This window comes from Ambystoma mexicanum, chromosome 1q (assembly GCF_040938575.1).
Source record: "Ambystoma mexicanum isolate Mex_15411 chromosome 1q, UKY_AmexF1_1, whole genome shotgun sequence".
Classification (NCBI taxonomy): Eukaryota; Metazoa; Chordata; class Amphibia; order Caudata; family Ambystomatidae; genus Ambystoma; species Ambystoma mexicanum.
Window position 1 is genome coordinate 95,108,781 of NC_090922.1, and position 13,679 is coordinate 95,122,459.

The window sequence follows — 13,679 nt, forward strand, 5'->3', positions numbered from 1 at the left end:
AGGTTCTGTTAACCAGTAAGGGTGCAATCCATTTGGTGGCTTCAGGAGAGAAGTGGGTGGAGGGAGCGAGGTGGTGACAGAGTATTGGGTGGTCGACAAGGTCAAAGGCGGCTGAGAGGTTCATTGTTCATCATGCTTGCATTATCATAGATGCCCATTAAAAAAAAATCCATATTCACAGTAAGAAATAGCTAGACCTGCTGCACCAAAATGCCAGAGTAGCAACTTACTAACATATCATATTTTCTTTATCATAGATGCCCAGTAGAAAAAGGCCATGCCAAAGAAAAAGCTAGACTGGCTGTTCCAAAATGGCAATTTAGCCACATAATAACACATCCTACTTGCTTTGTCATAGATGCTAAGTAAAGAATACCATCTCATGATAAGAAATAGCTAGGCTGGCTGCACGGAAATGCATCTAGCCTTGTAATAACACATATCATGTTTGCTTTATCATAGATGCCCAGTAAAAAAGGCATGCCAAAGAAATAGTTAGACTAGCTGCACCAAAATCCCAGTCTAGCCACATAATAGCACATGCCATGCTTTCTTTATCATGGATGCTAAATAAAGAATGCCATGCAGAAGTAGGAAATAGCTAGAAAGGCTGCACCAAAATTCCATTCCAGCCACGTAACAACACTTATCATGCTTGCTTTATTATAGATGCCATGCCAAAGAAATAGCTAGACTGGCTGCACCAAAATGCCACTCTAGCCATGTAATAACATGTATCATGTTTGCTTTCACCCAGTAAAAAAGGCCATACCAAAACAATTTCCAGCGGGCGCACCACAATGCCAATCTAGCCACATAAAAAACATAACAACAGTTAGACTGGCTGCACCAAAATGCCAGTCTAACCAAGTAATAACACTTATCGTGCTTGCTTTATTATAGATGTCCAGTAATAAATGCCATGCCAAAGAAATAGCTATGCTGGTTGCACCAAAATACCAATCTTGCCAGGTATTAACACATATGCTTGCTTTATCAGATGCCCATGAGGTGTTGTATCCCCACACCAAGCCTCTGCACCCTATAAATCAGAGGCCCAGCACAAACACACAAGCACATACTACGCAATTTCATACAACATTCAGTCATTCATTCACACATCATTCACTTGCGCACTCATATACCCTTCACTCGCTCATTCATACGTGCACCCTGCACCCACCTATGCATCATACACTCACTCACTCACTCACTCACTCACTCACCCACTCACACATGTACCCATACAAAATAAATTCTTCTTACCTTTAGCCCTGGTTTGGAGACTGCTTCTTGCCACACACCGGCCTCCCAGGAAACAGAAAAGCCCTCCACTACTGCGCCTCATGAACAGAAACCAGGAAGCAAAGAGTGCTTCCTGGTTCTTGCACATTTCCGCTGGAGCTCTCGCAAATCTCAATCCTACAATGTCTGAATGTGCAGGGAGGTGCAAGAGCACTCCTATGCACACTCAGAGGTGCAGTTTTCCAGCCTGCATCCCCAATGGTCCATGTAAGGCTGGCGAAGCAAAACACCCCCGTCTTTGCATGGTACATTGAGCATGTGCACTGGGGAACAGAAGCTGCTTAAACCAGCCCATGAGCGCTTCCTCAGCTGCAGAAAGCAACTGAGGGGGCGCTCAATGTTTACATTAGTCTGGCGCGGCTCCACCATAATGGGCAAGGGCACTGGTGGCTCAGCGCCCCCTCACCCATTATAGACGAGCCACTTCTGGTCAGAGCCCATATATATTGGGCTTCATTGCTTGAATGCTTCTTTAATGAGTTATGCTTTCAGGGGTTTCCTGAATTTCCTGGGATCTTTCTCTAGACGTGCTGTGTTTGGTAAGTTGTTCCAGAGTTTAGGATCTAGCACAGCAAGAGAATTTGATTTGAAGATGGGGAGGTGAAGGAGAGCTGATGATGGGGTGATGATGAGGCGGCAGTGAAGCAGTGGTGATGTGATGGAGAAGGGGATGGCGACACCAAGAGTGAATGTGATGGTGGAGGTCATTGTATGTTGATGGTGAGGTAATGGTGGGGTGGTTATGAGGTAATGATGCAGCTATAAAGAAGGTTATGACGAGATGATAGTGAAAGTGGAGCTGATATGCAAATGTTATGAATGCTATCGTGGATTCGGTGAGCACCAAAAGAGCCCCAGCAGTGGTCTTTTAGGCCCTGGAGTAATACAGTTCATTCCTCCTCTGGTGCTTGATGATGACTCTCACCTCAATGAGAGTCACTCTGCTAAAGACACGTCAACACCCAAGGGAACACATTGATGTACTTTCACGTTTTTAAGGGCTCTGTGGCTCCGTGGCTCCTTGGCCCTTTCATTCTATACAGATCCCATCGAGGTAGGAGCCAGTGAAACTTCTCCTTTTAGTCTCGGGGGATAGCTTAGGGGCAACACACTCGCAATGGAAGCAAGACGATGCAGAGCAACACATGTTCAATCCCCGGGTCCGCGCTTAGAAACCTCTGGGTATTAAGCGTGTTATAAATAACCAATTACAATTACAATTTACCTGGCGTCGAGCCTTCCAGCACGTGCCCCGTGATGTTGATATTCTTGAAGACGGGGCGATTGTCATTCTGATCGACAACGACAATCGTTAGGTTAGTGGGTTCCTCAAGGGGTTTCCCGTGCAGATCCAGAGCGAAGGCTGTGAGCTAAGAGGGATGATGAGAAGAAAGACTGTAAACTGCCAGTGGAACGCGAGAGCCTGGACTACATGCATTATCACTTCGGTTAAGCCTATCCCGGGATTTGGCAAAATGTACTAATGCTGCCACATTACATGGCAGTGTCTGGCCCCAGCAACTCATGATGCTAAATCACGGTGTATAACCAGACAACAGTGAACACAGAACAGGCTGGGCCAGCCATATGGCTTGCAAAGTCTCCATCACCTCATGTTCTCCCCTCTGCCAAACAAGCAGGAACATACTGCCCTGTGGAGGAAGAAAGCTGATGCAGAGAAAGAGCACATATCAGTAGTGGTGTAAAGTACCACAATCGGGTTCCAGACACTCAAGTAATTGAGCCATGCTAGCCACGAAAATAACAAACACGTCGTACTCTTTCACTGTATACCACACACACTGAAACAATCTAAAACAACACTAGACACAGAGAGTATACCAATCCTTCCTTCTGAACTCCTGCAAAAATACAGGCACCAGACCAAGTAGGAGGTATAACAAGACCAATAACAGCCTGGCATCATACAAGGCAGGAGAGGTAAGGCTGTCCTCTACTGGCGTCATTTTGTCTATGGCGGTAAAAATACAAACATGTAGCATTTTAAAAATCTACTATTTTTAAAACACCACAAAATTATGAGTTGAGATCACATGAGATATTTACTGCATTTGCTACAGTGAAAGTATTGCATGGGGTAAATGACACATTTACCGCACACAGTACTTTAGGTTAACCAGTGCAATTGCCATGGGATCCCAACTCATAATTAAGTGGTAATTTAAAAACAATCATCTTTTAAAATATCACGCTATTCTAGTTATCACCATACTCATTAGCTGTGAAGGATGGGCACCTCAAGACAACAGAGAAGGGCATAAAGGAAATGTTGGCTCAGCTATATATCAACATTGCCTTATATCCTACTGACTACCAAACATTACTAACACATTAACAGGCACAGTCGCTTCATATAAAATCGAAAATACTGCATGCGTATCGCAGATGTCAACTCACCGACACCCTTCGGCAAATGTGGAGTGCCCCTGGGGTCAGCACTTTCAGTTGTGAGAAACCAAAGGGTGTTTCACCGACCAAGCCCTTTGGATCTGTCATCCAGGTGGCCGGGGCACAGCCATCACTATTGGATCCAGACCCTGGGGGTGGACTAGTGCGGCAGGATCACCTGGGGAGTTGGGCACCCGGAGGAGAGACGCAGTATCCCTATTCCCATTTCCCTGCACAACACCCTCATTCCATTTTCTATTTCTATCAAAGAACTTTACCCCTCCCCCTCCCACCTTTCCTACACACACTCTGCTACATGGACCAAACCCTTTAAAGGAAGACAGACTCACACACAGCCAGTCTGGTTGACATGTTCCAGTATCAGGGTCAGACAGAGTCAGGCACTTGATCTTGACGACTCACACCTGAATCCTCTTACCTTTCCCCACTGCGATAAAACGCGGAGCATGAGAGCACCCGGAGAGTAAGGCGAGAAGGGCATTCAAAGCGAGCAAGACCAGCAGAACAGAAGGGCAGGAAATCCAGGGCAGGTGATGCGACCATGGAAGCAGAGCAGACGACACCAGGAGGCGAATGAAAGGCAGTGGTTCTACTAGCTGCGGTTTGAAGGTCACTGCAGAATCCCAAAGGGGCAACTCCCTGCTACTGCAGAAGATCACAGCGGTACCTCCTTCATGTGCGGTGTGAGGACTTGAAAGGAGGCGGGCTGCGCTGGGCCAAAAGCCTTGACTAGACGGAAGGTCTTGGTAAACTATATCAGCCACTGCCGGTGAGTAAAATGGGAGACCGGCCTGTGCTGATAAATGAAAAGGACATTAATATTTGAAGTGCTCATTGGGTTGTCAAGAAACTGCGAGCAAAAGCACATTGTAGCAAGAATGAAGAATGGCGAGATTGTGCATGTGAGAGAAGCCGTGAAAGAAATCTGAAGCAATTGAGAGTGTAACTGAGAGAGGAAGTGAATAGTCAAAGTGGTCATACAAGGGTAAAGTCAGGGGTACAAGCCCCCCCTCATACAGTCAAAAGTCTTTGACAAAAGGTGAAATGAAGTATAAAGCTAACATAAGGAATTTTTAGCACTGTGATGCTAACTAAGAACTGCAGATACCAGAAGGCCTCAGGAGAGGAGGCCAGTATAAACCTTTGCGCTGTATCAAGTATTGTGGGTTGCACGTAGGACGGCAGGCATGACAAAGAGAAGCATGACCGTTATTGATATTGATATTGATATTTTATTTCTATAATGCTTGTACACAAATCGTTGAAAGTAAACGCACTTGCTATAATATAACAGAGTTATCTGACGAGATGCGATCGCCTATTGAAAGTCTCTGCATTTAACTGACAAGTACTTTGAAGGGAAAGTGTGAAAGATTACAAAGTAATAAGTGTGATGCTAGCAGTTTGGAGGCTCATGCCCGATCGAGGGGAGCCAGAACTGCCTACAGAGGAAGGTCTGAGCCAGGAGGAGGGGGGCCTGAGTGAATTGGTGAAAGTGAACCAAATAGTTGTTTAAAAGACATTAAGAGCTCCTTAGTGTTATAAGCTAATAGAACTGGTGAAGTTAACTGAACTGTGATTTGAAGGCTACAGTGAACCCGACAGAAGGATGCCAAGTGAAAGCAAAAGAAAGTGAATCCCGCATTTTTGATAAAGTGACTGAACAGATGTATAAAGACAAAGGCGAACCCAACAAAGGGGTATCACGAGAAAGCCGGGGAAGAGGGGAACCCTGCATGATGAGAGCTTGGGAAAAGTCTTGCTGCCAGGCAAAAGACATTGATACGAGGGATGCTGCCTTTTCTGAAGAACCTGTTTCCTGATGCCTGTAGACTCAACGGGTGCTCACACTTATGCCCCTGCTCCGCCTTGTCCCGTGATGTAACGTGGGGAAGGGAGTGCTCTAGTTCAGCAGTCGTGAATTATCAAAACCCTTTTAGACATTTCAATTTGCACTACACTCTTTTGATATACATATCATTGTCTCACACCCTTTTGTTATATAGAGTAAGGATTTGGAAATAGGTTTATTAGTATAGGCCATTTTATTTTGACACCACTAGGACAGTGTTTTCTTTACTTTGATGGTCATAGCTTGCTCCCATCTTAGATTTCGGTTTAGATTAGGCGTTTTTCTCACCCATGTTCAATAAACACCCTTGGATTGTACTCCTTGTGTCTGTCGTACTTCTGATACCAAGCCTTCCTTACACACTGTTTCTCAATACTTACATGAAACCCCTACGTAGTCTCACCAGCATGGACATATGCTGCCAAACTGTCGATAAGTATAACCAATTACTCTTCACGGTCACATGTCAACACGCATTAGCCTTCGCCTCTTAAAACAACCACCTTTGGCTAATGATGAATCTAACTGCTGCTACTTGGAACCAAACACAATATTAGTAAATACAGCCAGATAGCAGCGTCTCCATCCTCATAGACACCCCATCTCTATAATTGTCAAACACTGAGCATCCAATTCAATGCTACTGGAAGCATGGAAGACCATATCAGGAGGCTGTTTCAGGCATTGGAACACCACACTATCCAGAAAGTAGGTATTTATGATATCGCTCTACTAACGGGGCGAGGATCTCCCAACATTCCTCTATAACTTCCACCAGGCAGGGATCATCAGGGCAACAGTAGGATGCATGCCACTTATTATGGAGATTGTGTGTGCCACAGACATAGGGTGACATTTCAGCATTAGCCGCTTCCTCCGGCTCCGGAGGGTAGGCCTTTGGTTGGCGTGTATAAGTTGTGGGATGGGTTTAGAACCCTAAAAGATGGGGGTTCAGTGGAACATTCAGTCAAAGTCGTCTGGGCTTTATGTCCATTACGTGGGATACAAGTTGCCACAGAACGCAAAACAGAGCTTTGGTGGCATTTCCTGCTTGTGCAATTTGATTGGCCTACAGCTTTTTGTATAGTCTTAATGATCACAGCCTTATAATCAGGTATCTTTATGCCATTTTGTCTCCAGCGCCCGAGCTCTGTCCTCGGCTCTTGGACATTGGTATTGAACCTTTCATTATTATCCGGTGGATTGTCTATGGTTTTAGTTTACACGGAACATACCAAATGAATAGAGCCTGAGGGGCCGAAATTAGAAATGTCTAACAAGGTCAGAATTGTGCATGGATGTACAGTCAGATAGCAGATAACGAGCAAGCACTAGGGCTAAGGAGTCTACCTTCAGGTGGAGCGTGTCTCTTGAGCAAATGGTGGACTTAGATGGTGAAAGTCTTCAAGCCATCCTGCGGGAACTAAAACAAAATGGCCGAACACTCAGACCAATCGGCTGCGACGCAATGGGTTTCAAAGGGGAACACTTTATGAGAGAGGGTCCTGTCCAGCGGGTGATTTTATGACAGGATGCGAGGCCACTGGGCTGTCGTATGTATCCATTTGTGGGTGTGTACTCCTAGAAATAAATGATTTGATCTCATGGATCGCTGCGGCACACAAACAGCAATTTTCGTTTTCATGAGACGGGCTGCACCCATGGGCAGACGGGCAGGCCTCCATCATCACGGGCAGCATGGGAGCCACGCCCACTTCAACAAAAACAAAAAATAGTCCCCTCCATGCAACGCCATGAATGCCACTATGCTCAGAAGCCCTGCCATAGAAAGAAGGCTAATCCCATGGCTGACGTGGCTGTGCCACCAGGTGTAATGCTTTTCATAGAAAATGTGGTACTGCATCGGCGAACAAAGGCACACCTACACATAACTGTGATTAGTTTGATTTATATAGTGCTTCTTACTGCGCTTCAGAGGACCAGTGTAAAAGCACATTATTAACCAGAAAGAAAACAAAACTGGTGAGTTGGCCCTTCCTGGGGTTGAGCATGTTATCTACAGTGTGTGCACAGACCTCAACAGCAAGCACCTAACGCAGTGAGCTATCTGTCCAGTAGGTGACCATGAACAGCAAGGGTGCCGCTGACTAGTGACCATCCCTGCTTTTACAATGATGGTCGCAGGAAGGAAGTGCTACTGAAGACTCACAGGCCCTTTACTTATACGAATGTGTGCTTTTCATTGGTATGTCTCTGTTCAGGCAGCCCTTTTTTGAGAGGGTAAGGGGAAGCTGATAATCATATGGAGGGGGCCACCTGGCCCTCCCTGCCCAAAAAACATCCCCCTGGGATATTTGTAAGTGAAGCTCTGTACTTTCTGAGCTGTCTTCTGAAATATAATGCCTTAATTTCAGCTATAAACCAGGTGCCCTCAAACACTTCATGTATAATCTGTATGTGTGCCCTTGCACTGAATATCTTTAAAATCAGGCACTGGCAAAGCCAATAGTTTTGACTTTTGTATAGGCATTAGGTGGGTATGTGCCAGGAACTGCCATGATATGCCCAGTCACAAGCACCATTTGCCAGATGTTGCCATATTAGTTCCAGGTAGCACTGTTATAAGGGTGCCTGCACATTTTCGATGCCATGTCTACCCAAAAGCCAACAATGCTTTTTTAGCAATGCCATATTTTAGCAATACTCACTCGTAAAAAAATGGGTGCTATTCATATCTTATGTAACATTGCCACCTAATGGTACATTTAAAGTAACCAAGACCCTTCGAAGCACAAGTTCGTTTAAAATAGAATAAAAACCCTTCTACATGAAAGTGAGTAGAATAAGTAATTCCAGCTAAAGAATACAAGCCACAGCGCCATCGAGTGGCCATCCCTGAAAGTTCGCCACCAGTTCAGAGCCACTGAGCAATGTATTGTGGGTAACAGTATGCAAAGGAGCTTGCAATGATGCTTTGTGCTGAAGTAAAAAAGGAACTTCACAGATGCTGCCAAAGTGAGAGGCAAAACATCTGACTGCATCTTCCCAAATCCACGCCATGTCAGTGGCAGTTTAATGGCAGTTCTACGCAGCTGCACATGGCATGCACTCTGCGGTTTTTGTAGAGTTGGGGATGTCTCCAAATGCTTGCACGCTTTGGCCCACATTCTGATGTGGGGGGAGGGGTTGGGGGTGGAAGACAAGCCTTTTTCTCAGTGTCTGGGAGATCTGAGGATGGTGGGGAGGACTCCCCATACCCTAATTTCTGCATGGAGTCACCCCACTGCACGGCGTAAAATGCGAGCGGTACTTCAGAATCATAACTGTGGTCCCCGCATAGCACTTGATTTCTGTGCAATGTAAATCAATTAAATCAATGGCGAAAGGGCGGACATGATGCTTGCCGTGGCGGCTGCCATTGGCGATCACCGCTGGCAGCATGGGCACGTGGCGGATATCCCACGTGACTTGTGGCCCGCTGCGCAGGTGAACCACGGATCCTAGAATTCAGTGCCTTTTGCTGCAGAGTGCGTTGACTCCTCAATCGTCTCTTCTGCAGAGACCGATCAAGGCAATGTAGCTACTATGGGAACCAATTGATCTCCTGTCAACCAGCCCCCACGTGATTGGCAGTATGACAGCCCTTTTTCTTTTCCACTGAAAACTAGTTTGCAATTAAAAAGCTTATTGCGTTCGCATGACTTGCCAGCGACGCCACTAATGATCTCCTAACAGTGCTCTCTGGCAACCCTGAGAACCAGAACACACATGAGCATAAAAAGTTCTATTAAGGGGCTCGGAGGATAGCTCAGGGGCAACACAGTTGTCTTGGAAGTAAGACAATGCAGAGCAACATAGGTTCTATTCCTAGTTCCTTATCCACGATATGAAGTGGGGTAGTACACAAGCAGACTCCTGAAAATGATCATTGCTCTGTCCGTGAACACCACAGTGCAAATTCGAATCAATGCCAGTGGAAAGACACAGGGTCTCATTCTAAGTCTGGCGGTCCGGAAATAAGGATGTCACTACCTCCAGACTATGAGAATTCCTTGCCGGAAGAACCGGGCCCTGCAGGCATGTTCATCAAGGAAGCATCAGCACTGTTAGCAACGGTGCCAGTGCTTCTGTGTCCCCATTCCCGTGGAGTCCTATCGAACTTTTAGCAGCAACCCATGTTGCTAAAACTCTTGGAATCCCAAAAATTGAGTTATGTCAGGGGCCAGAGGCATTCAGCTTGTCCACCCATCCGGCACACACCCTACTTGCACTACTCCATTAGCTGCTGCCGACACACTAGCGACATTCTCCTGCGGGATGCACTATACTGGCTAGGAAAACTCACAAAATGGATCCCATCCTTCCTGCAGCAAAGGCATTAAAAGCTGTGCTGCTCGGTGAAACACCAAAATGGATCATAAACTGTCTTTATCAGCCAATCAAAATTAAGCATGTCTTTCCCACTGCTCGACATATTATTCATGTGAACAGCTTTTACGGAACGCTGCTCAGTCGCTACCTCCTCATTATAGTCATCCCCCGGCTGAAATGGGGCCTGTTAAAGGTGGGCTGTGCAAAAAGGCAGTCCAGTCAACATACGAAGTGGCATAATCCAACGCCTTTTGGCCAGAATGCTGCAACATAAATATTTGGTTATATGTGTGTAGAGGTACAGTCAGACATCCTCACTCCAAGCTCCGCCCCTATGTTGCCCATATGTTGGGAACCAGAGATGACGACATGTGCAGTCCCAGTCAGTATACCAATACTGCAGAGAACATTTGAGGCAAGATATCAATTGAGGAAACCTTACATAAATGCACAGAGACATAGTATTCTTTTGGATGAAGTACCAGAAAATAAATGTTCATTTAAACAAAGAAAGGAGCCTGATGACGTCACATGACATAGGAGTTGACGTATCTAGAGGCTGAATGGAGAGAGGAAACATAACAGTATTCACTAAGAATTGAAGAACAGATGGTCCAGATGAGCAACATTTCGGGCTCGAGATGAAGATGCTCATGCTGCACAAAAACGCGGAAGAATATGTAAATCAGTTTAGACGTGTACAGTGCTGAAACGCAAGTAGGGAAAAATATTCACAAGGCTGGCTACGCAGTGAATTAGATTGCGGCGATGCGCCAATGTATATACATAGGAATGTATATAACCTGGATGATTCCATAGGGCACTTTAGCAGGCCTGAAACCCGATGAACAAGAACAAGGCTTTCAAATGAGTGGTGCAGTTGGAAATTACTGATGGCAAGGCAAGTTTCAGAGAAGATGGGGCTGGCCACGAAACAAGCAGATAAGACCACAGTGAAACTGATGCCTGTCAAGAAGGCTACCACGAATGTGAGAAAGGAACACGCTTCTGTTTGAAGCAGCATGAAAAAACACTAAAGGTTTCTACAGTTCATCATTTAATAGGATTAAATGCTGCAAAAGCTGGAAAAGAGTGGTCTTTAAGTCACATGAGTTCGATCGAAATAGCTTGGGTCAGGCTGTACCGAAACTAAAAGACAGAGCGAAGCTGTACTCCCTTTATTTCCCACACAAAGTCAACATTTACAAGGCCAAGTTCAAAAGCCTAATTCTCTGATGGACTGAAGGAGTGTTGATGGACAGTGGGTTAATTGGAGGGGAGGCATGATCACGCCAAGCTTCCATGCACCTGGGATGGTAGCCTGCGTGCTGCTAGCATGTGGAAGATTCTAGAGAGGTACAAGGTTGCCAAACCAATCATAGTGGGCCATGTAATGAAGAGCCCTATAGTTTGAGGAACCAATTGATCGTCATGTATTTAGTGATGGCAATGATGGCCAGTTATTGGGGGTGGGTTCTGATGCCCACCTGACTTAGGTACCCAATCATAACCAGTGGCTATATAGAACGTATACATAGATGTTCACTGAAAGTGAACCACAGGTAATCATACATTTTGAAGTTTGCCACATAGTATGACGTCAGCAGTGACAGATTATTGTTAGAAAATAACAGTTTTTTATGGAATGTTTCGAGATCGAGCTGTGCAGTGTCGGATGATGCCTGTTGTACTCCCTGTTTTAGACAATTGATATTAAAACAGAAGAGCACTTGGCCAAACTTCCTGAGTCGTTTTGATTATTGATGTCTGAGTAACTTCTGCATCCCCACCCGCCTCTGAGTATTGCTACTTCGTCTTAAAGGGCTCTTGGGAGTAAGAGTTCATGTGATTTTACCGACCGCAATTACAGAGTGGTCAATTTCATCACGGACAAAAGACCTAAAAGCACTGTTTTTTTAATTTATTTGGGGATTCCCTCCATCCCCCTGTTTTTTTACCCTTATAACGCCACCCAAACCCCATGCCGACCCATTTTAACCCCTTTACCCCACTACCCTTTATTTATGTAATTCATGTTTGTGGTGTTTTTCAGTGTTATGGTCCACGCTGAAATTTACCACTCTGCAATGTTTGAGATATATTGGCTTGATACCAAATATTTCTACTTCTGATGGTCTCTAGAGTATACAAAACCTCCATTACAAGGCAGGAAAATATAGAAGCCATGGGCAAAATCTTATAAACACAGGCAAACTCAATTCGGCTAAGTTACACAGGCCGGCTATGCTAACCTGCCCAATGTATGTTAGAAACTGCCCCTTACCACAGCCTAGCTTACACTATCCACAGCGCCCTCTCATCACTGCTCTGCTAGCCTCCACTTCTGTTCTGAGAGGGCGGCGTCACACATTTTTCCAGCGGGCTCTGACCTAACCATTGACGATTGCTTTATAATAATGTATTAGATTTTATAAAGAGCAATTGGGTAAGAGGAATGCATTTGTTAATTGTGGATGTTGTAGGGGTGCAGGAAGGGGCCAGACAGGACCTGAGCAATATAAGTTCCAAGGACGAGTATGCTCGTCCTATTTGCATAGACTTGCATAATAGCCTGGCAGTTAAGGGCAGTCCTGGTAGAGCCAACAGAAGAATATTTGGATTGTTGCTGTTAGTTATTGGAAAAAAGCTGTTCAAGTGTGTTATGGTTCAGATTCACACAACACAACAAACTTAGATTGTGTCAAATATGTTCGGTGTTTCAGAGGTCGAGATTTTGATAATATCTGCACGAGAAATTATTGATTTCAAGTAAATATTAGCCTGGGACTTCGTGACTCCAGTTTGAAATGGTAATTGTAATACAAAATAAAATATCTATGATTTCTTCACATACTTTGGGCCTCATTACGACCCTGGCGCTAAGTGTTTAACGGCGCCGTAAAAGGCTGCGGCGCCGTTAAACACTTAGCGCCTTACTACGAGATCCCTTTGCGGGACCCGACCTTAACGGCTGGTCTAAACCAGCCGTTAAAGTAGGGACCCGCAAAGGGACCTTGGTGCTAAGTACGGTATCACAATTTGCGGTACTCTACTTAGCGCCTTCCCCATTCCCATAGAGCCCTATGGGCGAAAATGGGAATGGGGAAGGGCCATGGTTCAATGGGGAATTACCGCCCCGCCAACCTTGGAATGGGGTGGTAATTCCCCATTGAACCATGGCGGACCCGTTAGAACACCGGCACCAACCATGGTGCTAATAGCGCCATGGTTTAGCGCTGGTGTTGTAATGAGGGCCTTTGAATTGAATTGTTCATTAGGAAATTGGGGAAGGACTTTGAGTTTTTAATGTAATGATTAAAAACAATATTTCAGCAGGTTGTCCTACTTGTGTGCACAACCGTCTTGCACATGAGGGACTTATATTTTAACTGCTATATTTTGTAGACATAATTTACGAAAAATATTTCCACTATTATTGTCCTTTTTTCTTATAATAAGTTAAGATGGGCTTACCTTTGTGTAGCTCCTGAAATAATCTGTCTCCTCATGCAGGTTTGTAGACAGTTCGGATTGGCTGGCCTTTGGTTGGCAATTCTCTCCCTTAAACCTTTGCTAGTCTTATGTAAGAGAACCCTGAGGGTAAGAAAAGATGTCGAATCCTAACGTAAAACGGTTACGGTAGCTGTAACGCCCCCTTTTTAACTCTTTGGGGGAGTATCTACATTTTTGTAGGCGCAGTGGGGACACGGAAACAGTTGAAAGTTCAGGCAGTGCCATGCCAGCTCTCCCTGCAAAAACC

The 13,679-nt window shown here is 45.2% G+C and overlaps 1 protein-coding gene across 1 annotated transcript in view; it reads right to left on the reverse strand.

Annotated features, from left to right (window-relative positions):
• CDH15 (cadherin 15) overlaps window positions 1–13,679 on the reverse strand; it is a 156,354-nt gene that overhangs the window by 37,528 nt on the left and 105,147 nt on the right. Inside the window, exon 4 of the mRNA XM_069635637.1 lies at window positions 2,531–2,675. Coding sequence (XP_069491738.1) covers window positions 2,531–2,675 — 145 coding nt within the window. The remainder of the gene's footprint in view (window positions 1–2,530; window positions 2,676–13,679) is intronic.